At 39.3% G+C, this 25,991-nt stretch overlaps 1 protein-coding gene across 3 annotated transcripts in view; it reads right to left on the bottom strand.

The window, feature by feature from the left end:
* Positions 1-11,598: 11,598 nt before the first annotated feature.
* Positions 11,599-25,991, bottom strand: part of LOC124595143 (ovalbumin-related protein X-like) — a 119,548-nt gene continuing 105,155 nt past the window's right edge. For all 3 annotated transcript variants that reach the window (XM_047133745.1, XM_047133746.1, XM_047133747.1), the window contains exons 7-8: positions 19,152-19,293; positions 11,599-11,779 (exon numbers count right to left, since the gene is read on the bottom strand). In XM_047133745.1, the coding sequence (XP_046989701.1) occupies positions 11,655-11,779; positions 19,152-19,293 (267 nt within the window). In that variant the 3' untranslated portion in view covers positions 11,599-11,654. The remainder of the gene's footprint in view (positions 11,780-19,151; positions 19,294-25,991) is intronic.

The following is a 25,991-nucleotide window of genomic DNA, read 5'->3' as shown; positions in this document are numbered from 1 at the left end:
TAAATCTACTGTACGAGCAAGGTGCATGACACAGAAGTTTGGCATTCAACAGTTGTGGCACCACTCCCATCCACCACAGCAAGGTTTTACCACATTGGATGGGTAAAATCAGTTTTTAACTGCCCCGAAGCCAAGAAGTGCGTAAAAACCAACAATGGCATGAGTCGAGAGACTGGTGCAGGACCTACTCAGTATGCTGTCTGGCGTTTTTTTCCACAATTTGAAATTGAGAAACAGTATGTACCACAACAGGTCAAAGTGTCACTGGGTTCACATTCAGAATGCATTGTGCAATGCATGCCTCCAATTACTGACGTGTACCAAAATCCACATGTGCAGCCATGGGTGGGCTAAGGCCTGGCCTGTCTTGGCTTTGCTTGTTCCTTCCCGGAGTACCCAAAAGAGCATACCATTTCATCGAATATTGCACTGTGGTATTTCCCGATCAGCAAAACTCTCTTCAGTTTGGCAGAACCATAGAGACAGCACTGTTTACCCTTCACTATTTGTTTGTGGTATGAAGGACGTTCACAAGTCCGTGACTTTGCACAAAAAGAGGTAGTCTGGCTATCTGTTGTCACATGGCTGTAGAAATTAATGAAAATGACAGAAGAGAGGAAGGAGAAATTTCGATACTTATTGTGCAGTCACATAAGTGACAGGTACTCCACATTTGCTGTGAAATGACATTACAGTAATGTGCAGAAAGAATTTAAAGATTTACCAGCAATGTAGGAAAAGACAAATTGCTACTTACTATAAACAAGGCATGTTAAGTTGCAGATAGGTGCAATTAATGCACACTTACATAATGCTATTGGCCACAGCCCTCATCAGTAAAAGAGGTACACACACAAGCAAGCACCCTCATACACACATGGCTGCTAACTCCAGCACCTCGGGCCGGAATGCAACTATCACGTGGGATACAAGCAGCAATCTGGAGTTGGTGGGGAAAGGGAAGGGATAGTAGTGTATGGGTGGGGGGAGAGACGAATGCTGTCTGGTGGGGTGTGCTGGTACTAGAATGCCAACAGATGCAGTGTCGGGAGGTTGTGGGACAGTGAGGTGAGGGAAAAGGAAGAGGAACAGAGAAAGACAGGCAGATGTGTTTGCAGAGGACAGCAAATAAACAGGGTGGGAGATGAGACTAGGGAGGAGATGACAGGACAGCAGGGTTGGAAACTGTTGTGTGAAGGGTGTGGAGACAGTAGTTACTGTAGGCTGAGGCCGGAATAATTAGGGGGATGGAGAATGTGTAGTAAGAATAACTCCCATCTGCACAGTTCAGAAAAGCTGGTGGTGGAGAGAAGGATCCAGATTGCTTGTGTAGTGAAGTGGCCACTGAAATCAAGTGTATTATGTTCTGCTGCATTTTGCGCCACAGGGGTAGTCTCCTTTGCTCTTGGCCACAGTTTGGCGGTGGCCGTTCATCCTGGTGGACAGCTGGTTGGCAGTAATACCGAAATAAAAGGCTATGCGATGAATGCAGCAGAGCTGCTAAATAGCGTGATGGCTTTCACAGGTGGCCTAGCTCCTGATGGGGTAGGATAAACCCGTGACAGGACTGTAATAGGAAGTGCTGTGAGGGTGGATTGGGCAGATTTTGCTGGATCTTCCACAGAGGTATGATCCTTGTGGCAAGGAGTTGGGATTGGGAGTGACATAGGGATGGACTAGGATGTTGTGGAGGCTGGGTGGGTGACAGAACACTACTGTAGGAGGGGTGGGAAGTATCTCGGGAGTATGTCCCTTGTTTCAGGGCATGGTGATAGGTAATCAAAGCCCTGGTGAAGGATGTGGTTCAGTTTTTCCAGTCCAGAGTGGTACTGAGTGATGAAGGGGACACTACTTTGTGGCTGGTTCTTGGGATGGTGGGAGGATTGGTGGTTTGCGGGAAAATGGCACGGGAGATCTGTTTGCAGACTACGTCTGGGGGTACTGTGTGTCTGTGATGGCCTTGGTATACCCTCTGCAGGTTGAGCAAGGGAGCTTTTGTCACAGCAGATACTCTGTCCCCAGGTGACCAGGATGTATGGGAGGGATTTTTTGGAGTGAAAGAGTTGACAGCTGTTAAAATCCAGGTACTGTTGGTGTTTGGAGGGTTTAGTGTGGACAGATGTGCAGGCGGAGACATCAGAAAGGAGGTGGTCAACATCTATGAGGTGGCACACTGGGTTGAGGAGGACCATGTGAAGTGAATGGGAGAGAAGGTGTTGAGGAGGCTTGGAAAGTCTTCTCTAGACGGCCCATAAAAAGGTTGGTATAGGAGGGTGCCACCCAAGTGCCCATGGCTGTGCTGCAGATTTGTTTTATATCTTCCCTTCAAATGAGAAGTAATGTGTTAGGATAAAGTTAGTAAGGTGTACGAGAAGTGAGGTATTTGGTTTGCAGTGTGAAGGACATTTGGAAAGGCAGTGTTCAATAGCGGTAAGACCAAGAGCATGAACTGGTGTATAGGGAGGTGCTGTCAACAGTGATGAGTAGGATCCATGAGGTAAAGGGGTAGGGATGGGGGAGATGGAAGTGCTTGGTGTGGAGGAGGAGAAGGAGGAGGAGGAGGAGATGAGTGTTTAACATCCCGTCGACAACGAGGTCATTAGAGACGGAGCGCAAGCTCGGGCGAGGGAAGGATGGGGAAGGAAATCGGCCGTGCCCTTTCAAATGAACCATCCCGGCATTTGCCTGAAGCGATTTAGGGAAATCACGGAAAACCTAAATCAGGATGGCCGGAGACGGGATTGAGTGCTTGGTGTCTTTGACATGGGAGGCTAGAGTGTGGGCAATAGGTTGGAGGTGTTGGTCAATGAAAGCCAAAGTACTCTCAGTGGGGGTACAATAACGAGCCAGAAGGGGGCATCCAAGGTTGCTGGGTTTGTGGATTTTTGGTAGCATGTAGAAGGTGGGTGTGCAGAGTGTCATAGGGCTGAGGAGGGAAATGGATTCTAGGGAGATGTTCTAGGAAGGGCCTAAGGCTTTAAGCAGGGATTGGAGGTTGTGTTGGACTTTTGGGATGGGATCACTCTGGCAGAGCAGTTAGATAATTGGAAGAGGCCTTCTGCCAGGTAGCCACTGTGATTAATAATAGTGGTGGAACGTTTGTCTGCAGGTAAGATGATTAGGTCGGGATTTGTTTTGAGGTAGTGTATAGCTGTTCTTTCTTCTACTGAAAGGTTGGTGTTCTGTGGAAGGGGCATGGAGAAGGATGGTGTGGCTAATTTGGAGATAATGAAATCTTGGAAGGTGACCAGCATATGGTTAGATGGGATGGGGGGGGGGGGGGGGGGCAGATGGGCAGATCATGGTTGGATGGTGATATGAACTGGAAGAGGCAGGGTTCAATGTTGGAATTAGTGTGTTTTAGCTGGAGGTATTGGGAGCAAAGAAGTGCTTCCATTGCAAGAATTAGGGGAAGGAAAGTAGGTCACTGATAAGTTCAAAATGTAGTATTCAGTGAACTGTGGGTGAAGCCCGATCAGCAGGGACTTACATGCTTTGAGCGAAAATAATAGTGCATTGAGAATGGCTAGCTTCTAGCCGAAATCTGGATCTGCATAATAAAATTTAAAAACGACGACTCATTGCTGCAATCTATAATTTACAAGTCAATATAACAGTTGCTGAGTGCAACCGCTTCCCGAATGAAAGGTAACCTGATGAAGTCCAAAATGGTTAAATTTGGGTGTAGAGTTAACCTTTCCACCTAAAGCTTCAGCTCCACAGAAGTTTCAGTCCTATCCAAAGGTCTCACTTTTACCCCTACACACAAATTGCTCCTTTATTCCCCACCTTCCAGTCCCAAAACCTCCTTCCTGTTTGCATTCTAGTCCCTACATATTCCACAGACATCGTTCGTCTCTCTCCCCACCTGTACATTACTATCCCCTCCTCTTCCCCGGCCCCTCCAGAGTGATGTTTGCATACCATGTGATAGTTGCATTCCAGCCGAGGAGTTGGCAGTCGTGTGCATGAGGTGTGCTTGCTTGTGTTTGAGTGGTGTGTGTGTCTCTTTTACTGATGAAGGCTGTGGCTGAAAATATTATGTAAGTATCTTTTAATTGCACCTGTCTGCAACTAAATGTGTCTTCTTTACGGCAAGTAGCCAATCTGTCTTTTCCTTCATTGTTGGTTGTCCTACTTGGAGTTTCCCTTATTTGAATATAAAGATGTAGCTGGCAATGGAAAAGCAAAATATTACAACGATCGACATACGGGATTCATAGCTATTTACATCAAAAAGCACTCTGTGCTAAATTTTAGAGCATGGAGCACAGGGAGACACTGATGACACGAATCAATCCAGTTCCCTAAGCTCACTGGTATTTAAGAAAATGTGAGTTCTGAAGAATTCATTGTGCCCTTGAAAGAAATAAAAGAATAGTTTTCTAAATGTTTTGAAGACACTGCCAATTTTTCATCTGTGTTTGAAACTGTTTGCTGTTTATTCATGTGCAGATGTAACTGACTGATCTGAAATGTAATTATTATTTTAAAGACAAGTCACTCTAATGTTAAAATTGTCCAGGATATCTACATTGCTTTCCACTTATGGTTTCCATGTCTCCAAATGAAGTTGGAAAAATACTACAATATTCTGATCAACATATGTGTGTGAAAGACGTTTTTCAATAATGAAAGTAAATAAGACATGATTTCTTGGCTACCTGAGTATGAAAATGCGTGAAACCCTATGCATCTGTCCATATGCCGACAGTCTGTACAGGATAAAAGTTATGTCTACTGTGTGCCAAAAGAATTCAATATCATCATCTTTTTAACTATGTTGTTAAGTGTGAAATATTAAACAAAATGTACACAGTGCAACAGCAAGATCACAGGTTACCCCCTCCTCAGCCTCAGGCTGTGTGGTATGTTGGTGCGGGAAATGTGCCAGCTAGGTTGAGTGCTATGGCACTCATGCCAGGTTGCAGCTCACTAGCCAAGTTCTTTGCCACCTCTGTTGTAGTGTAAAAAATGTTTGCAGCAGAGGTTCCTTTGGGCTACAAATGAGTCAATGAGTAGGAGCCATACAGCCACATTCACCAACATTCCTTAGTGTAATTCTTGTTGGTGGCTTTTGCAGTTGTGTGTGTGGCTACTGGAAAACTAATGATAACTTTCTGAAGCTTGGTACAACAACCTCATTATTATCTAATGCTTAGGGTCCTATCCTATTGATAGTTAGGAGAATGTATCTGCAACAGTGTAATGGGTGGTTTGTTTGTATGTTATCTTGTTACATAATAACCCTAGAATAAAGCTCATCACTTGTACCACTGTCTTATCTTTTCTTTGATTTCAGGGTCCAAATACGATTATTAAAGGTATTTGGTTTGTAATGGCAAGACACTTATTACTGCACATATAATGGCAACAACATAGGAAAAGATAAGAGTGCTAATTACTGTAAAGATGGCATATTAAGTTGCAGACAGGCACAATGAAAAAACACTACACATTAGTTTTCTGATGAAGGCTTTGGCCGAAAGCCAATGTGTAAGTCTCTTTTTTTGGTGCCTATCTGCAACTTAATGTGACATCTGTCTTTTCTTATATTGTTAATATTCTAACCTGGAGTTTGCATTGGAGATGAAATATATCCATATCTATTGAAGAAATGCAAACATGAACTAATGAAACCGCTAGTTCATCTAATGAAGACGATGTGTTCCCTGACAAGTTGAAACTGACTGTAGTGACACTAATACACAAAAATGGGGAATAAAGCACGTGCAGAACGCCAGACCCATTGCCCTAATTTAAACTTTCAGCAAACTGATAGAGAAAATAATATTAAAATAAATCCTGGAACATTACAACAATGCTGATATATTAAGTGATTTCCAGCATGGTTTCAGAAGAGGTCGAAGTACCATGTCAGCAGCAGTACAATTTCTCCATCATGTACTCGAAAATAATTAAATGAAAAATCCCAAGCAGCAGGAATATTCCTGGACCTCTCACGGCTGTTGATGGAGTACCTCATGACGTGCTCTTATCAAAAATTGCAAAGAGTGGTGTCACTGAAAAATTCATGCAATTGCTACAAACATATTTGAAAGGTAGACAGCATTGCACGGAGATTATGTACTCTGTGGGAGAAATACTGGAGAGGAGAAGGTCAAGTATAAGAAATATACATTTTGGTGTTCCTCAGGGCTCCATTTTAAGTCCAGTCCTATTCATATGCTGCGTAAATGATTTCCCAAGGTCTCCTGATAAGCAATTGACACCATGTATGCACACAATATATCTGGTGTCTGCTATGCAGACAATGAGCCCAGCCTAGGTAAAGAGATACATAACTTTATTGAAAAGGCAAGAGCTCACTTTGAAAGAGAGAACCTAAAAGTAAACATAGAAAAAACTAACATTATTAATTTTAAACCAAGTGGTCCAAACAGACAAAATACTGTGATCGATGAAATTCTACCAAAAACCTATATAGATTGTAAATTCTTGCGTCTATGCATACATGATCGACTTTCATGGAAGCTGCAAGCTGATTCTGTCTGTAAAAAAATAACACCCAGTCTATATGTATTAAGAAGATTATCATCACATCTTAACTCTGAAACCCTACAGACTGTATATTATGGATTAGTATATCCTTCCTTGTCTTAGGGAATAGTACGGTGAGGTGAGATATGCCAAACTAATATGAAAAGCATTTTCATACTGCAGAAGCGAGCCTTGAGGATCATAGCAAAAGTAAAACCAGGAACTTCTTGCAAACCCCTATTCATTAGACACAATATTCTCACAGTTTATAACCATGTATATACTTCAAACTGTAATGCTAGTGAAAGAAGACACTAATATCACAAAAAGGAACATGGATATCCACAACTATGAAATAAGGCATAGAAAAGATTTTCATACAGAAGACTAACTTTAACAGAGAAAAGCCCCTATGTCAAAGAAGCTGTTTTTAATAACTTGTTAAGATATTGAGAGGGGATACTTTTAAAAAGTGTGTCAGTCAGTGGCTTATCCAAAAATGCACTTATAACTCGAATTTATCATGAATTACAATGTAATAAGAAATAATGTAAACTAAAAAAAAATGTAATTTTAAAAACTTTATACTTAATGGAAAACGCACATGCATGCAAAATTACGTGTTATGAGCAATTGAATTGTACAGGTGATACGACACACATACATTGTGTAAATTATTCCCCACTTAGAAATAATTATTTGGTGCCACAATCTGTGCCCTAAAGAAACACAACTTATTTGCCAGAGCCATCTGTGTGATGATGTGAAAGGCCCGTAGTCTATTTTGCACCACACAGCTGTTTCAGTCAACAGTTTTCTGGCCATGTATCAATCTACACAAGTGTTTGAAATGCTTGTTCACATACTGGGGACCATTCAGAGTTTGCATCTTTGTGGCACAGCATGATTAAGGACAGTGAAATATCAGCACCATGGGGAATAGACTGTGCACAGTAATTAATATTTCCTAGAATTGCACAAAGTTTGGCCTGTCTCTAATTACCTTGTTATTGACAGAACATTAAACCCTAATGCTCCTTCCTTGAACGTAGACACAGAAGCATTACCTGGAGTTTCATTCTGCATCATAGGTGTGGCTGGAAACTGTTTGGGAGTTTTAGAGATGATGATTCTGAGGCTAAACAATTACTGTTATGTTATCTAAATATTTCACACAATAAGAAACATCACTGTTTGATGTTCCAGATGCCTCTGAAATATGGCTGGAGCTCTTCTTACCACAAATAATTAAAGCTGAAGGGTGTCTTCTGTATAGATGTTTCTTGCGATTCACTACTTATAGGTTAGTTGTAAATATAATTCTGTCAGGCAAAGTTAAAAAAAAATAGCTGCCCTTGAGTTCTGACAACAGCTCTCCATGTCTTGATATAAGATTTAATTTGACTGAGAATTTATAGTTGCCTTAAAATCCTTCTATAGGTAACCCTAAGAAGCCACTGGTTTCTTAATTACTACTGCATTGCCCAACTACTGGAGGCGATTCCAAAGCAATAAAAGCCCTGCAATCTGATCCAGACAGGCCAAGTGGGACCAACTGACTTCCATGTCATACTCTGCCAATGGTGTCATTTGGATGCAGTATGGAGGGACACGGGACTAGCCCACCACTCTCCTGGCTGTTGTCATCTGGACCTCGGAGCTACTACTTCTCAGTCAAAAAGCTCATTAGTTGGCATTGTGAAGCTGAGTGCATCCTATTACAATCCTCCAACCAAGGAAAAATCCTTGGAAGTGGTGGGAATTGAACCTGGGTCCACCACATTACAGTCATTGGTTGCAAAGATTCCTTATTCGATGCAGTGATCTAGATCTCATTTAGTGTTATAATATCTGCCCGGTCCTATCTGACAGCAAACACAAAAAGTGTGAAAGCATTGAGATCCATTGTAGTGGTCATTGCACATTCTGTCGCTACTAAAATCTTGATACTTGAGCTATCTCCTTATATGAGACTTCAGCCACAAAGACACCCCTTCATTGGAATTGGTTGTTTGGTAAATGATAACACATACGGCTCTGGTAAGGTTAGTTTATGATATGTACCAATGTTGCTTAATGTGGGTACCACTCGTGGATCTACTTGGAATAGCTCTTCTTAATGGTTAATGCAGAGTGTTGTAGATAACTTGTAAGGATTATTTGTAACAGAGTAATAATATGAGGTAATGAGAGTTCAGCAGGTCTCCGGATGAACTATTAGTTTTTAGGAACACTTGATTTGTGGCCAGGTTTGTAATATGAATCACAGACTAATGTGAAGAATGGACAATGTTACCTGTCACAACTTTAAAAATGGTCTGGAAATGACAGTAGAGTTTGTTTGTGCATCAGATCTTGTACTTATTTCTGAGTGTGTCAGGAAGAAAGATTAGAGTTTAATATTTGTCAACAAAGAAGTCTTTAGAGACAGAGCACAAGCACAGAGCTCAGCCATGCCTTAAGTGATTTAGGGAATCCACAGAAAACCTAACTCTGGATGGCCAGATTGGAATTTGAGTTGTCATCCTCTTGAATGCAGGTCCAGTCTGCTACCACACATCTGCCTCACTCAGTGTGTGTGCCTTGGTTTGCCTGTTTTTGTCATTATAATCTGTCCTTCAGTTAGGCTGACATCTTGAATCAATAGTGTGTTCCAGTGGGTACAAGCTGAGTAATTTCTGACACAGATAATCAATTTAGAGAGATCCACTTCAGTTGCAGTAATTATTTATTCAAATCACAACTGGTTTCAGAATTTTAAAATCCCATGTTCAGGTGTATGAAACTTTCTTGTCAGTTACTGTAATTTTGAAGTTGATAATAGGTCTTTGCAGTGTTCTTATTCTACCACCTCATAGCAAAGGTTAATGTCTAATGCAACCGTCTGAAGTTGCTACAACAGCAAAATAGTAATTTTAAGTACAGCGGTGGTCATACACCTGAAGATGGGAGAACAGTCGCAGTTTGAATAAAGAATTAGTAAAATCAAAGTGGATCTCTCTAAATTAATTATAATGCCTCTCAGTTGTGAATGTTCTATATACCAAATCTTCTGACGAAGGCTTATAGCACCGATGAGGTCGACACCAGCATCGATATGCATTCGTCTTTGGACTCTGAGCATTGTCTTTGGACTCTGGCATTGTCTTTGGGCTGTTCTGCCATATTCAGTTCTTTGTGAGCCTTGCATGTGTTTAGGTGAATAAATGAACTACTGCAAAATGGGTGTTGTTTGGTGTAATCAACCCGAACTTCTCCCTCAGGCTCATTGGAGGATGGTTTTGATGACAACAGTACTTGAAACACTGCAATGTTTCACGACTGTGAAAGCCTATGTGCAGCTGATGTAGCAAAGATTTGTTATTCATGCCTCATGTGACAGGTGTGGTCATTTACACGAAAGTTGAAAACTTAAACATAAGCCATCACAAGAAGGTGTTTCTGAAACTGCCACTTTACAAACCACACATTTCTTGGAAAGTTAATGACATGTTGAGAAATTTCTAAATCAATTTATACAGTTCTGAGTCACCACAGGAAAGAGAATGAAATGTATGCAAAAACTCTACGAGTCTATTATCTTAATATGCTTCGAAATGCTAAATTGGTCATTTAAAGTAAGATGGTTAGTCCTCTTTGCTGGATGGAAAGCTGGAAACACTGGAGATGGTGGATGCAGTGCTATGGATTGTAATGGAGCAGCTCCAATGGTTGTTTTTGTTGCAGAAGTAGCTTGAATGTGTGATCCTGGCACACCTCTTGCTATGCCACACATCCTTCCTTGCAGTTCTTGATGTTTCACCTGTTGCTCTTGGCGGTGGTGGTAATGCTGCTGCCATATTTATTGTAACACTTTCAGCATTTCTGTGATGGTGGAATCCATTTGTATATGAACAATATTGCTGGCTCTACAGTACACAAGCTAATTCTTGAACTGTCTGGAGTGAGAGATACACAGCCATATTTCTGGTTCACATATCAACTATCTGAGCTTTCACTACATAGTTCAGTGAGAAACTTCCAATTCCAGAGGTAGATGTAATCTCTACAGACATTTTTTGATTTTGTTGTGGAGTTAAGGTCAGATGTCAGTCTTTTAACGGAGCAGCTACTCTTGGAATTGATATTGTATTGGCCTACCATCACTCAAGTCATGAAAAGACAGTGTGTTAAACAGCCAGTCTTATTGAGACTGCAGTCTGCACCTGAGGTACTCAACGACATCTAAGGATTCTATCCTCCAAAAGATGGTGTATTTTCGACACTGAACTTAAAACAGAGACTACATTTGACACACTGGAAGTGCAGGCATGAGTGAACCATTGTGGGTTCAATGCTGCACTTTTTGTTATCTTTTGATCAAGAGTGTATTTGAAGCAAGAAGTGGTCTTCTTCCGTACAGGTAAAATAACTTTGGTTGATGAGAAATCTTGGTCATTCTTTACTGTATTTTTTCAACTTTTTTGTTTTCATTTTTCTCTTTCCCTACTTTTGCTGCTCTTTTGAACACCAGTAGTTGCTCATTGTGCTCTCAGGCATCTGGCTTTGGAAAATGAAAAACCCATGGATAAAAATGAAGAAAGGCAATCATTCACCTGTAGCTGATTGATGAGATACACTTAGATGCATTAAACACCATAGAATACTTGGTGAGTGGGCTGGTAGGTGAGTGTCATATGTCTTGCGCCATTCCATTAGCATCTGATATTATTTGTGGCTGTTTAAGACCAAATTTGCTATTGAAGCTGAGCTAGCTTTCTCCCCTGTTCTGCCTTCCAACAACTACCTACTCCAGCCATGACCAGTACATCTTATCCCTCCAAGTGGCCAGATTCTATCCTCTCACGTGTTTTTAAATTGATGGTGTCATTGCAACCATAGAAATATGAAAGTGGGAGAGAAAAAGAGTGGAAAGTGGGAGAGAAAAAACAGTGAACAAGAAAAAAGGAAAGAGTTTTTTCCCAATGCACAGTGGATGACCAATAATGTTCAAATCAACTGTTTGTTTACTATTTCAGTCTTGGAATTTCTATGCTCAAAAATTGGTATTCATATTTAAAACTTGAAACTCAACACCAGGATCAGTATAACACAGAGTTCATGTATATTATCATCTATTACTCCTATAATGGAGGTACAGGAAAAATGTTAAATTAAGAAAACCGCCCACAAAATAATACTGTGTTACTGTCTTTGTGTAATACAAAAAAGAGATATGGATGGTCCGCTGTAAATGAGATGACCTCCTGGAGAGATCTCTTCTGACGACACATGACACCTGTAACAGAAAAGGTGAGTGAGTTATAGCTACTCAGCTTTAGCTAAAAGTTTCTGATAAATTAAGTTATAACACCTTTCTATCTGACAATATTTCCAATATAAATTATCATTTTTTCTTTTTCTCCAGAGCTGTACCTGCTCTTTTGTACACGCGAGGAAAAAGACACATAGATGCTTATGTAAGGTGTGTCCTACACTGATTTGCATGAGTAGAAATGGACAGCTTTTCAAACTTTTGTTGTTTAGGAATGTATCTGAGCGCAGTACAATTTCCAAGGTTCATTGTTACTCTCTGTTATCAGCATTGGATATACCCTTGTTCTGTGACTGCATAAACTGTTCAGCTCGTTGACTGTGTGGTCTTCCTAAATATCTCGTATCTTGGGGTTGATATTGGAATGCTTGTAAATCATGACTAGAGAACTAAGTTCTCCAATATAATTTAGAAACTTAAATGAGCATCTAATGGCTCGGTCCCCCTCATTTGCTGTGGAATTACTCAAATTTCCATTACATTATAAACAGAGACTTCAATGGAATTAGTTTTAACAGCAGTAAAAGAACTAAATAAAAAAATTAAAAAATAAATCCACAAATGAGAAATGCCCTAAGGGGAGACTCCAACCAAAAATTTAGCTTTTATTCTACAAAGTCAAATAAAAATCTTGAGTGTTACTTAAGACAGACTATGAGTTGTCACATGCATTTTCCTTTACAAGTTCCATTTTGGTAATGTGATTGTTTTATACTGATCGTTAGCTGAACCTGTAAATTCATCTGAACATTAAAAAACCTGATGTGCTATTGTTGACTCCCTCACACAATCCAGAAATCTGTTCTAGAGCAGAAAGTGGTTAATTTAATGGTCTTTTTTTATTGATTAAGTGACATTCTTCCAAATAATATAGTTGTCCAAGCTTAATTCATGTGATGCAAAGGAATTAATACCTTTATTGCCGCATCTATCCGAAACCAGCATGAGAACATCCTTTGTCACACCTTGTAACAAATTTTAATGAATGAAGCCACAAAAGTTTCATTCTTGTTGGTCATTAGAGTGTTTTGTATGCACATTTACAATAAAATAATTAAAAATTACATATTTATCATTATACTACAAGTCAGTGCAAATGATGTGTTTCTCAGTACCCAACCATCAATCAGCCATGCCAGGAATACTTCAAAATCACATCATTGCAAATTTTCATAAATATTTGATCTGTCTTGTCCTTAGTTACAGATTTAAAAAAAATTGTAATTGGATTCTGTCATAATTGCAATTGAATTAGTCTATTTGATAGATTGTATGAGAGAAAGCAAAATGTAACATGTCATGAACTTATTATAGGGATGAAGAGATGAAAATAAATACTTGCCAACAGATTTTCTCTCTCTACTTGAATGCTCTGTGAAATCTAGCATTAATTTACAGCAAATTTCATCCAATGTTGTATCTTTTTTAATTCTATCCATATAATTGGTCCTAATGCCTCAAATACACGTCTTTTTCCCTACTTACATTATACATCATTTTTCTCTGTATCTAGAAGACACATAGTGGAAAACACTTGAAAATACAAACACCAAACAAAAAATGAAACACTGCCTACTGTCAAATGGCCACTCCACTCACAACACTGACTGCCGTCAGCTGACCCCTGTTTGTACAATCACATCGCGATTACGGGCAGCATGGGGTTCACGCCTGAGCCTCAGGACGTGCGCTAGCAGCGCATGTCGGGTGTTTCAAGCGTCAACTTCGCGTCTCAATATCTCGGGATGTAATGGGAATATTGTGATGCAATCAACGCCATTGTGTATGTGCTTTGTCATGCTATGGATTGCTGAAGAAAAAATATAGGAGGTCCATTTAAAAAAACATAAGTTTGTGTTAAAAAACACATATGCTTTTGTTTTAGAATGTTTCCAAATATGTACATTCATGGGCCCCAGCCCTACATTGATACCGGTGAAAGTCGTTTTCCAATAGCTGTTATTGTTCCAGAGGTATTTTGGGTGGACAAGATAGCTGGTACACCCTGTATATGGCCCCTTTATTGGACACTTATTAATTAATAGCTGTCATTAAACAATTTACAATCTTCTTGGAGTTAAGTTTGCTTTAGTTACTGAAAATGTTTTTGCTCGATTGCATTTAAACCATTCCGGGTAGAATTTTTTGAATGTAACTGAAAATAGAACATGAGCTCTGAACTACCTCTTTTAGCGCAGCTGTTTTATTGCTTGAGTGTGATCAAGTGCTGTAATTAGAAATTTCTAGTACAAATATGAATGACACTTAATCTATCATGAACAAGGACATTTTCATTCCAAATTTGGTTTTTAGTAAATAACTGAAAGTTAGTAGAAGTAGCTTACTGGTGTCACTTATTTAATTTTTTTACATCAAACAGAGGCTACATACAAATTTTGATCTTTCTGAGTCTAATGCTTAGCACCTTCAATTTTTCATAAAAATGTCGATTTGGACCAAAATATTGCTCTGATCAAGTCAAAACTAGTAACTTTTAATTGTGACATATATTTGCAAATTCTGAACAACTTTTAACTTTTCATCCTATTATTCAGCGCCACTTTTTTTTTCTTAAGATTGTATGTTTTGCCTAACATATTCATTTGATCATTCTGAGGCCTCAACAAAGTTAACATTAATATACTGAAGCATACACTGACGAAAATTGGAAAAGTTATTTTAATTTTCAATTTCACTCATAAATTATGCCTTTGTAAGTTAACCACAGGTGCATTATGATGATGTGGCACTAGTAGTAGTGAACTGGGGTAAGCCACGGCATACTTGCTTGCCATTGTGACTCTTCATCCAGCCATCCTAACTAGTAAATCTCCTACATTGATGAGCAATACTCAGGTATCAGTGGAATGAGAATTTTGTAAGCTACCTCCTTCATGGGTGGACAACACTTCCTGGGGATTAGTTTTATGTGGTGAATACACTTTAAATTGCTGTCTATGCTTACTCACAGACATTTGATTGATATGACTGGTTCCAATGGCTGTTCTACAATTATGCACGCATGCAATAATAGATCTTTCCAACTACTGATGCACACTATGTTACATTCGTTTATGTGAAGGATCGACTGTCAATCTCTGAAACAAGTGTCGATTCTCTGCAGGTCCTCCTCCTTTTTGTTACAATTTTCTCTCATTGCAACATTTCTATATACAACAACATACATGTGAACATTGTCAGGGAGCTTCCACCATTATTTCCTAGCTTGTTTATTTATATTGTGAACAGTAACAGTCCTATAACACTTCCTTGAAGTATGCTCAAAGTTACTTTGACATCTGAAGATTTCTTTCTGTTATAATGACTTGTTCTATACACAAGGAATTGTTTGATACAATCACAAAACTAAAAAACAAAACTAGTGTGACATTCTGTACATACCTATTTTATTGGTTAGGCAATAGAGTGTAACTATAGCCTTCCGTAAGTCAAGGCACACAGGATAAACATCTCTTAGCACAAAGCATGTTCCATAATTCTACACCAGACTGACATCAGTGATGTAAGCCTATATTTGTGTGTATCTATTCAATGATGCTTCTCAAAAATGGGAATGACTTGTACATTTTTCCAATCACTTAGAATGCTATGTTCCTCCCTTTACCAACAGCAGATGATTAGTAGAAGAGGTGCAATTTCTTCTGCATAGACAATATAGACTTATACTGATATATCACCTACCCCAGTCACCTTTCCTCTGATTTGTGATATTAACTATCACATAAAAAAAAAAAAAAAAAAAAAATCAAAGTGGAAACATGTAACTTAGCGCTGGTCATAGACCTTCTGTAGACATTTAACCTCCAATTCAAAACACATTTCCTAATGATGGACAACTTGGCAGAGGCTTTGGTTTAGAAGCTTGCACTTTGGCTGTTTGGGAAATGTTAGCCCTCAAAAAGCATCTTGTTATCATTATAGAATTGCCTAATGTGCAGTGGTTTCTTCCTCCACGGAAAGAGGATAAGTCACTGGATGCCATGTCAGGAGAATATGGAAGGTGGAGCAAAATTTGATCCCTGAAAGGAGCAGTATGTTTGATTGTGCCCTATTTAGTATGAGATGGAGCACTGTCATGGAGCAAAAGCACCCCCTTTGACAGAAGGAAGTAAGATCAGAGTTTTACATTCTGTTGACAGCACAATCATTACAGGTGGAGTAAAAGCTTGGATTACGAAAGGATGGGGAAAGAAACTGACCATGCCCTTTTCCAAAGGATCCATCTTGGCACTTGGCTGGAGTGATTTAGGGAGATTGTTGAAAATTTAAACCTGGATGGCTTGTTCACAATTTGAATTGCCGTCCTCCTAAATGCACTGTGCCACCTCACTCTGTCTTGAACAGCTTCCACAGCACTTCATCTGGAGAGCCTCACACAATAGCATCAAGAGATTTTATTAGTATGCTCCTGTGATGGTTTGCCCCTTATGAGCATGATATGTTAGCATGACACCATGGAAATCTCTAGAAACATTCACAAAAATAATAAATGTTTGAAAACATAATGTAACTGGATGGATAAAAAATCCAAGAACCAAGTGGTGGCAGGAGAACACACATATAAAGGTTGTTAAATACGCAAGCCTTCAGAGTCAGTGGCTCTTTTTTCTGGTAGAAGGATGGAAGGGGAAAGAACAGGGGTGAAGGAAAAGGACTGGTGGTTTAGGAAATGGGAAGAGTTTGGAAAAGTTGGCCAGGACCCCAGGTCATGGGAGTCTTACCAGACATTATGAGAAAGAAAGACTGATTGTTGGGGACTGCATCAGATCAGATTTTTCAAATCTGTTATATGTGTGTTCTCCTGCCACCACTTGAGTAATTTTTTTAAATCCATCCAATTGCATTATCTTTTCAAGAAACAATCAGCATCACCTTCCTTTATGATTGTTGGGCTTCATCATTTTCAGTGCTTATGAAGCCATATGTTTCCACTGCCTGTTTTCTCCTTTGTCTTGGTGCTATAATCATACACCCAGCACTCATCCATAGTGATTAAGTGGCTAAAGAAGTTATCTGGATTCCTGACACAACTGCAACATTTCCACTGATGCCTCAGCCAAGTAGGTTTTTGAATGGGTCTGAGCAGTTACAGTACCCAGCTTGTTCAAAATGGTGATGTTGAAAAGTAATCCATGGTTTTAATCTATGGTGGATTTGGACTCTTTCCACTATAACCTTGATCATAACAAACCTGTCTTTTGGCACCAGGGCCTCTGCTTCTTGTGCAAATTCCTGTTTCTCAAATAGAGTTAGCTTGTCACTTTGTACTTTGTCAATCAGACTTGGTTGACCACAATGGAAGCATTTGCACCACACAACCACTCTGTCATTTGATGGTGCTTTGTTGCCATACACTTTCAACAGCTTAGTACTGATAGTTACAGCATTATTCCCTTGGTGTAAATTCCTGCCAGTCCCCATTCTCAACTGTCCCTTCTCTCTTTCTTGATCTCACTCTTTATTCTCTTATTATTTTCCACCTCATTTCTTCCCTCTCCTCACATTATACTTCCCTTTTCCCAACTGCAATATCTCTCCCTCTTTTATGTTAAATCTTCAGTTTTGTGATTATTAGCATAATCAATCATTATTCTGCCACTGCCACTGAGAGCAACCTCTCCCCACTCTTGCTTCTCCATATCCGCCCCATGTTCCCCTTGTGCTACACAGCTTAAGGAAGTAATCAAGATTATTGTTTAACATCCTGTTGACAATGTGATTGGAGACAGAACATAATCTCATATTGGCAAAGGGTGGCAACGGAAATAAGCCATGTCATTTCAAAAGTTACAGTCCTAGTATTTGACATATACAGTTGAGAGAGATCATGGGAAACCTAAATCTTGTTAGCCAAATGAGAATTTGAGCTGCCATCAACCTGAATGAGAGTCTAGTGTTTTAATGTTGTGCTTCTTCACATCATTTCACACATGTTTTCCATAAACAGTTGCTGGTGTGGATGATGAGCAAAGGCTGTAGCTGCACATCTTTTTCTCCTCTCAATTGTTAAAGCCCTCTCCTTTTCACCCACATTTATCTACATGGGCTACTGCTTATAAACAGCCATTGTCCCTGTGGCCACAATAGTATGTGTTTTGGTGCCTGTGCTTCTGCATAAGAGACCATATATGTGCCAACCACCAATCAGCTGCAGATAAACAGTTAACATTTTTAAGGTTAATTTCCCACCTCAGTCCTTACATATCAAATGCGTAATAGATTAACACATGTTTTTCACTGGTAAGATACATCTAGAATGGCACAAATACGAGATTTGTTGGAGTAGTAAGAGCAGAATTTATCTCGTTCTCCTTTCTTTTTGCATGCATTTTTTCCTGTAATCTACAGGCTTGCTAATTTTCTACTATCTAAATATAAATATTGTGTATGAAATGGTTGATGACTGAGGGATAGAAACAATGACGACTATTATAACTATGCCTGAAGTGCTGCAAAATTCCTGTCCTGTGACCAAGTGAGGTGCACAGAGGTTAGTATGCTGGACTCACTTTCAGGAAAACAACTGTTAAAACCTGTGTCCAGCAATCCAGATTTAGGTTTTTCATAATTTCCCTAAATCACTACAAAAAAAAAAAAATGCCAGGGTGGTTCTTTTGAAACTGTGTGTCCAATTTATTCCTCCATGCTTAAAACAATCTGAGCTTGTGCTCTGTCTCTAATGACATCAACATCAACAGAATGTTAAACCCTAATCTCCCTTCTAGTCCTGGGGAAAAAACAAAAAACGAGTGTCTATTTTTTCAGCTCTTCATCTTTATGAAATAAAAGCTAAAAGCCCTTTCTTTCCTGAAGTCTGTAAAAAGAGTATTTATGCTGTAAATAATTGAGAACTGATTGCAACAAGATTACACAAAATTAATTTTGTGATCTACCAGAAGGTTTTATTTATATCTCTCCCCTAATCTTGGAAAGAAAGTGGCTGACACCTAGTAAGCCATAAAACATGCCCTAAAATACACTCAGTATCCCAGAAGGAATTGTCAATATTCAGGAATAAGACAGGGTTTGTCATTTGAAGCAAAAAACATAATATGGAGATATGTTCTATTCCAAATGGTTTCCAAGATACAATACATTTAATTTACACAGTTACTTATTTTCCATGTTATTCAGTACACTGTCAGGAATACACATGTACATATGCACAACAGTTAGTAAAATTACAACAGGCATTTTACAGAGTATCAATTGAAAAATATGTATTTTTAAGACCTTTAAGCATTGCCATATTTCTTGCTGAATATGGAACCAGATAAAGCTGCAGTGATAGAAAAGAAACAGCTATTATACTCACCAGATGCAGCTGCTGCCTCGGTTCCTTCCTCACTGACTTCAATAAATGCCTTATGGAATATCTGACTGACACATAAAAGTGAACTGCCTATTATTCCACTTAAATTTGCTAGTTTCTCATCAAAAATCTCTTTCATTCCCAGCTGCAATAGGATTTAAGCAGAAATTACTGTCATAAATCATTAGAATTTCTTGCTTGTTTTCTATATTAATTGTTCTGTGCAGAGCTGCATCACTTGTAGGTTCTAAAATTAAAAATTTTATCCAGTGCATCCACTGAAATATGTAACTGTTACAAAGCTGACATCATTATAGATATGATTAAGCCTTAACAGGAAATATAACATTTTTAATTTTAAAAGTTGGAATATTAAGACAAAAGTCTGTAAAGAGCTTATATTCACAAACTTCTAGTTTAACCTAACATTGTAAAATCAGACTCAACAAAAAACAACTTTCAGTGAGGGCACCATACTATGTGCACACACATGCTTGTTTTGTACTCTGAATATTTCAGAAGGCTTCTGGAGAGTTTTGTGCTTCATAGGAAACTCTGCTAAATTAATTGTTCTGGTGCTACTATTTACGCATTTTCATTTAGAGAAATATAGTCTTAGCCCCCTGTATTGGTAAAAGTTGTTATTACTTCCACAACTAATTTCCACAACCATTCAGAGTAACTAGAATACTTCCTGTCTAATTACTGTGGTTTGGTTTTGTTTTCACATAGACTTTTTTAAGGTCTATGTTTTCAAAAGACAGCACCACCAAATAACTGCAGACATCATAAAATCATTTAGCGATAAACAAAAATTACTGTTTGGACACCACTAAGCTTAACAACTAAAATATATTTTGAATTTTTCATCAAAACATAATAATCCTGTTCAGTTGGAAAGATGGGTTCTCAGACCACTACAGAAAACTGCAAAATCAAAAGGTGTTTCCATGTATGTGCTATGCATAACATAACATCATTTGGAAGCCACATAAAATAAGCAATGACACCTACAGGGTGTAATATAAAGAAAACTGTATGGCTATATGCTGTACACAAAAAAGGAGTAAAATCCTAGGCTATAGATCTAAATGAGTATTACACTGAACAGCTCTTAGAGTGCCGTTCTTTAGTAACAGACTTGCAAACACACAAGGTAATGGTTTTGACAGTATGCAGGCTGTCCTTCAAAATATGTCTGAATCATCATCTGGAGGAAATTTGAATGGGTACTAATAGGGCGTATTAAAAACAACTGAAAAGTCATTATATGTGGAGATTTCAATACTGATTTAATTCTGGATAGCACTAATCGAGGGTAGCTATCATTACTGACATCTGACTTTGAAGCTAGGCTGTAACTCAGCGGCAACTGATAAATGTTGTAGGAAAGTTCTTGTAGAATGTAAATAATTTAGGATTATAGGAGACCACTCACCGAAAAACAGAAGTGTTGAGTCATTGGTAGGCACACACAAAAGAAGGAAAACTTACTAGTTTCTGGACTTATCCTTTTTTATTTATTTATTTTATTATTCATCTTTAGGCATTAAAAAATGCAATTGATGTCGTCATTTGTGTACATATACAGTTTACATAACTAACAGAAATGGTGTAATATATTGTAGATAATTATTGTCTAATAAGATACAAAATTTTGTCCTTGATGCTGCACAAGGTATTTGCATTATATTTACATGTATAAGTTTAATCTAAGTGAAACTATATTAGTACCAGTACTTAAGATCATCTTTAGTGCACATTTATAAACTCTTCTATTGTATAAAAAGCTTTTTCTCTAAGCCATTTCTTTGTGACACTTCTAAACTCATTCAGTGACACATTATGTGCCTCTATTGGCAACATGTTAAATAGTTTTACACCCATGTACCTGTAACTATCTTGAGTTTTCTTTAATCTAGCAACTGGGGTGTCAATTTGCTGTTTTATACGTATGCCATGGTGATGGATAGATTGTCGCAGTTTGTGACTGTGTTGGTTTTCTTTTGTGTGTATCAGACAACTTAGTATAAAGAGGGCTGCAACTGTTGGTACTTTTAGATTTTTGAAATATGGTCTACAAGACTCATTATTTCTGACTCCATGGATGCATCTGACTGCCTTCTTTAGCCAAATGAAAACTTGTTTTGCTCCAGGTGAGTTTCCCCACAACAAAGTGGCATATGTTAAATGGGTGTGGAAAAAGGCATAGTATGCATTGAGTAATAACTTACCACTAACACATGACCTTAGTTTACCTAGCAAATATGTCACACATGCTAACTTAGTACAAATATAATCGGTATGACTCTTCCACGTTAATTTTGAGTCAAGATGGATCCCAAGTAGTTTAGCTGAGACACAATCAATCTTATCACTCTTAACACCCAAGCTAAAGAGAATATTTACAGTTTTATCACGATTTATATGCAAATCATTGAGTTGGAACCACTTGATGGTTGCTCTGAGATGAGCCTCACTTTCCTCGTTTAATTTTCCTTAATCTTTCCCTGCTTTAACAAAAGTTGTATCATCCGCATAGAGTGTGGATTTACATAACATGGTGCTGGGTAAGTCATTTACATATATTATAAAAAGTAAAGGTCCAAACACAGAGCCTTGTGGTACACCCTGCATGATATCCAAGACATTTGATCTCATATTGTTAAAATGCACAATTTGTTTTCTGTTGCTCAGATACGATCTGATCAGAGATAGTTCTGAGCCTCTAACACCATAGCAGTGCAGTTTTTCTAGTAGTATCCTGTGACTGACAGAGTCAATTGCCTTGCTGAGGTCCACAAGAGTGCCATTAACTGATAATCCTGATTCGAATGATGACAATATACAGGGTGTTACAAAAAGGTATGGCCAAACACTCAGGAAACATTCCTCACACACAAATAAAGAAAAGGTGTTATGTGGACATGTGTCCGGAAATGCTTAATTTCCATGTTAGAGCTCATTTTAGTTTCGTCAGTACGTACTGTACTTCCTCGATTCACCGCCAGTTGGCTCAATTGAAGGAAGGTAATGTTGACTTCGGTGCTTGTGTTGACATGCGACTCATTGCTCTACAGTATTAGCATCAAGCACATCAGTGCGTAGCTCAGTGCAATGTTTACAAATGCAGAGTTGGCAGATGCCCATTTGATGTATGGATTAGCACGGGGCAATAGCCGTGGCGCAGTACGTTTGCATTGAGACAGATTTCCAGAATGAAGGTGTTCCGACAGGAAGACGTTCGAAGCAATTGATCGGCATCTTAGGGAGCACGGAAAATTCCAGCCTATGACTCGCGACTGGGGAAGACCTAGAACGACGAGGACACCTGCAATGGATGAGGCAATTCTTCGTGCAGTTGACGATAACCCTAATGTCAGCGTCAGAGAAGTTGCTGCTGTACAAGGCAACTTTGACCACGTCACTGTATGGAGGGTGCTACGGGAGAACCAGTTGTTTCCGTACCACGTACAGTGTCTGCAGGCACTATCAGCAGCTGATTGGCCTCGACGGGTACACTTCTGCGAATGGTTCATCCAACAATGTGTCAATCCTCATTTCAGTGCAAATGTTCTCTTTACGGGTGAGGCTTCATTCCAACGTGATCAAATTGTAAATTTTCACAATCAACATGTGTGGGCTGACGAGAATCCGCATGCAATTGTGCAATAACGTCATCAACACAGATTTTCTGTGAACGTTTGGGCAGGCATTGTTGGTGATGTCTTGATTGGGCCCCATGTTCTTCCACCTACACTCAATGGAGCACGTTATCATGATTTCATACGGGATACTCTACCTGTGCTGCTAGAACATGTGCCTTTACAAGAACGACACAACATGTGGTTCATGCACGATGGAGCTCCTGCACATTTCAGTCGAAGTGTTCGTACGGTTCTCAACAACAGATTCGGTGACCAATGGATTGGTAGAGGCGGACCAATTCCATGGCCTCTCCTGACCTCAACCCTCTTGACTTTCATTTATGGGGGCATTTGAAAGCTCTTGTCTACGCAACCCCAGTACCAAATGTAGAGACTCTTCGTGCTTGTATTGTGGACGGCTGTGATACAATATGCCATTCTCCAGGGCTGCATCAGCGCATCAGGGATTCCATGCGACGGAGGGTGGATGCATGTATCCTCGCTAACGGAGGACATGTTGAACATTTCCTGTAACAAAGTGTTTGAAGCCACGCTGGTACGTTCTGTTGCTGTGTGTTTCCATTCCATGATTAATGTGATTTGAAGAGAAGTAATAAAATGAGCTCTAACATGGAAAGTAAGTGTTTCCGGACACATGTCCATATAACATATTTTCTTTCTTTGTGTGTGAGGAATGTTTCCTGAAAGTTTGGCCGTACCTTTTTGTAACACCCTGTATATGAAACAACATCTTCAAGTTCTTTTGCCGTTGAAACACCTGAAGCCATACTGAGAGTCACTAAGAATATTATTCACAGACAGATGTTGACTGATTTGGAGCTGTATGCAATATTCCACTACTTTTGATTGATGGTACAAGGGAGATTGGACAGTAATTATTAGGACAAGACTTGTCACCTTTCTTGTGCAGTGGAGTAATGAATGCCATTTTTAAAGATGAAGGGAAACAGCCACTGACAAACATCCAGTTCATAAGAGAACAGAGTGGATGTGCTATTACATCTGCTATTTTTTTATTATCAAATTGGAGAGACCATAAATGTCTTCTAATTTTGAGTAACTTAATTTTGCTATTGCAGTTTTAATATCTGTTACTTTTACTTCTTTCCATTTAAACACAGGAACCATATCCTCAAAATTTTGTAGAAATGAATTTCTATTATTTGAGATATGGTTGGTGTCACATTTATGGATATGTTCATTTGCAGCACTGTTATTCATACCGGCAGCATTAATGAAGAAAGTGTTGAAATCATCCGGTGTGATACAAGCATCACATGAATTATTTTTGTTAACATCTTTATTTCTACCCAGATGAGTCTTGATAACAGTCCAGGCTGCTTTGCATTTATTTTGGGACATATTAATATAATCATCATTTGCCTTGCACCTGCTTAACCTAATTTCTGCCTTGTATTTGTTCCTCAAACTTATGTAGTTTGCTTTTTTGGCTTCACAATTTTTTTATTTGTCATAGGAAATCATTAACAGAGTTCTGAGCCTTTGTAGGTCAGGTGTGACAAGCTAGTGTATTCACACACACACACACACACACACACACACACACACACACACACACACACGACACCTATCGATGACTCAATGCTTCTGCTTTTCAGTGAGTGGTCTGCTTCAATGTAAAAGTATTTACAGCAGTTGTTACATTCTTTCTAAATCCAACTACCTTATATACTATTACATGGACATGACCCGATCCAGCTGTTCATCCAAATTTCAATGGTCACTGCCAAGCTTTGGCCAAGAGCAAAGTTGACCACCTAGTGAGAGATCACACTTCTGAGCACACCATGCTCAACTTCAGTGGCTGCTTCATAACCTGTGCATCCACTCCCTGCTCCCTCAATAAGAGCTTCTTTCAATTGCATAATTGGTAACTGTTCTTACAACACAATCTTTGATCTTGTAAATCTCCTGACCTCAATCTCTGCTGGTCACTATACCACACATTCTACCCCTGTTCTCATTTCTCCCATCCCTCCCACTCTCTTCTCACTTCACTCTACTTCAATCCATCTGTTGATTAATCTATCTTTGTTTAATCTTCCTATCCTCCCAACCTACACCTCACCTTTTTTTATGTGCCTTTCCTGCATTAGGGCCAGCTCACCAGTGGTCCTCTCAACTTCACTTAACACAGGCCCCCAGTTGGGCTGCAACTCAGGGACAATGCAGGCATACACATGTAGCTAGTAGTTCTTCCTACTGTACCTATGTTTACTCTGGAGTTCTGTTTGTCAAAAGAATTTCTCTTAAAAAGCTCTAGTTAAGCAACTGGAACTCATCGTGGTTTGACAAATAGTGATTTGCTTCTGGTAATGAGCTCTGTTTACATTTCGTTTGTTGTAGCTTTTGGGAGGTCTGATGTCTTCATGATCATATTTTCAATAAATTGACATCTTTTAAAGTAAATCCCAATGGCCATGTTATAAACACTGCCTGTCATAATGCTGTCTCTGTTGGGTGCTTTTTACAACTTTCAATGATAGGGAAGTCCACAGGGAGAGGCAAATCATGTTCAAGATGTGAATGAAAATTCAAGTTATTGCCATGTGAAAACGTTTTCATGAATTAGCAGTTAATTAAGAATACCTGGTCATGTCAACATTTAGGAGAGCAAGGAAGGCCACTCCTCAGAGCTAGCCCAACAGTGCTCACTGAAGCATGCCAAGAAGTTAATGGAATCTGTTGTAAGCGAGACAGGAACGATCAAGGGGTTGCCGCAAATGAAAATGCGGTGGGACCAAATGGGAGCGGCCTGCCAACAAACAAGATGGACGGATGGGAATGGAAGGACAAGCATGACGACAGACAACCGAGCCAGACACCAAGATCAACAACGAAGTATTAGCAACAGGTTACAAGAGATAACCTCACGATATCAAAACAACGTCCACTCGTAAACTGGAAGTAAGCACACGCAATGTAAACAAGATGTCAGTAAGCAAACTCCACAGTGGCGGGGCCAGGAGCACATGCAGTCACAGTGTACAGTACGACTACTGCAGAGACCTGTAGTGGTCATTGAGTTCCATGCTGTCTGGTGTGGATTCGAAACCCACGGCGCTCAGTACCAGATCCCTCCCCCCTGAAACTTGTGTGCAGAGGCGAAAATGCCCTGGACGGTGCTGCAGTGGGTGGCAGATGGGAGAAGACC

The sequence above is a fragment of the Schistocerca americana genome, chromosome 2 (assembly GCF_021461395.2).
Source record: "Schistocerca americana isolate TAMUIC-IGC-003095 chromosome 2, iqSchAmer2.1, whole genome shotgun sequence".
NCBI lineage: Eukaryota > Metazoa > Arthropoda > Insecta > Orthoptera > Acrididae > Schistocerca > Schistocerca americana.
This window is presented reverse-complemented; position numbering and strand designations above follow the sequence as displayed.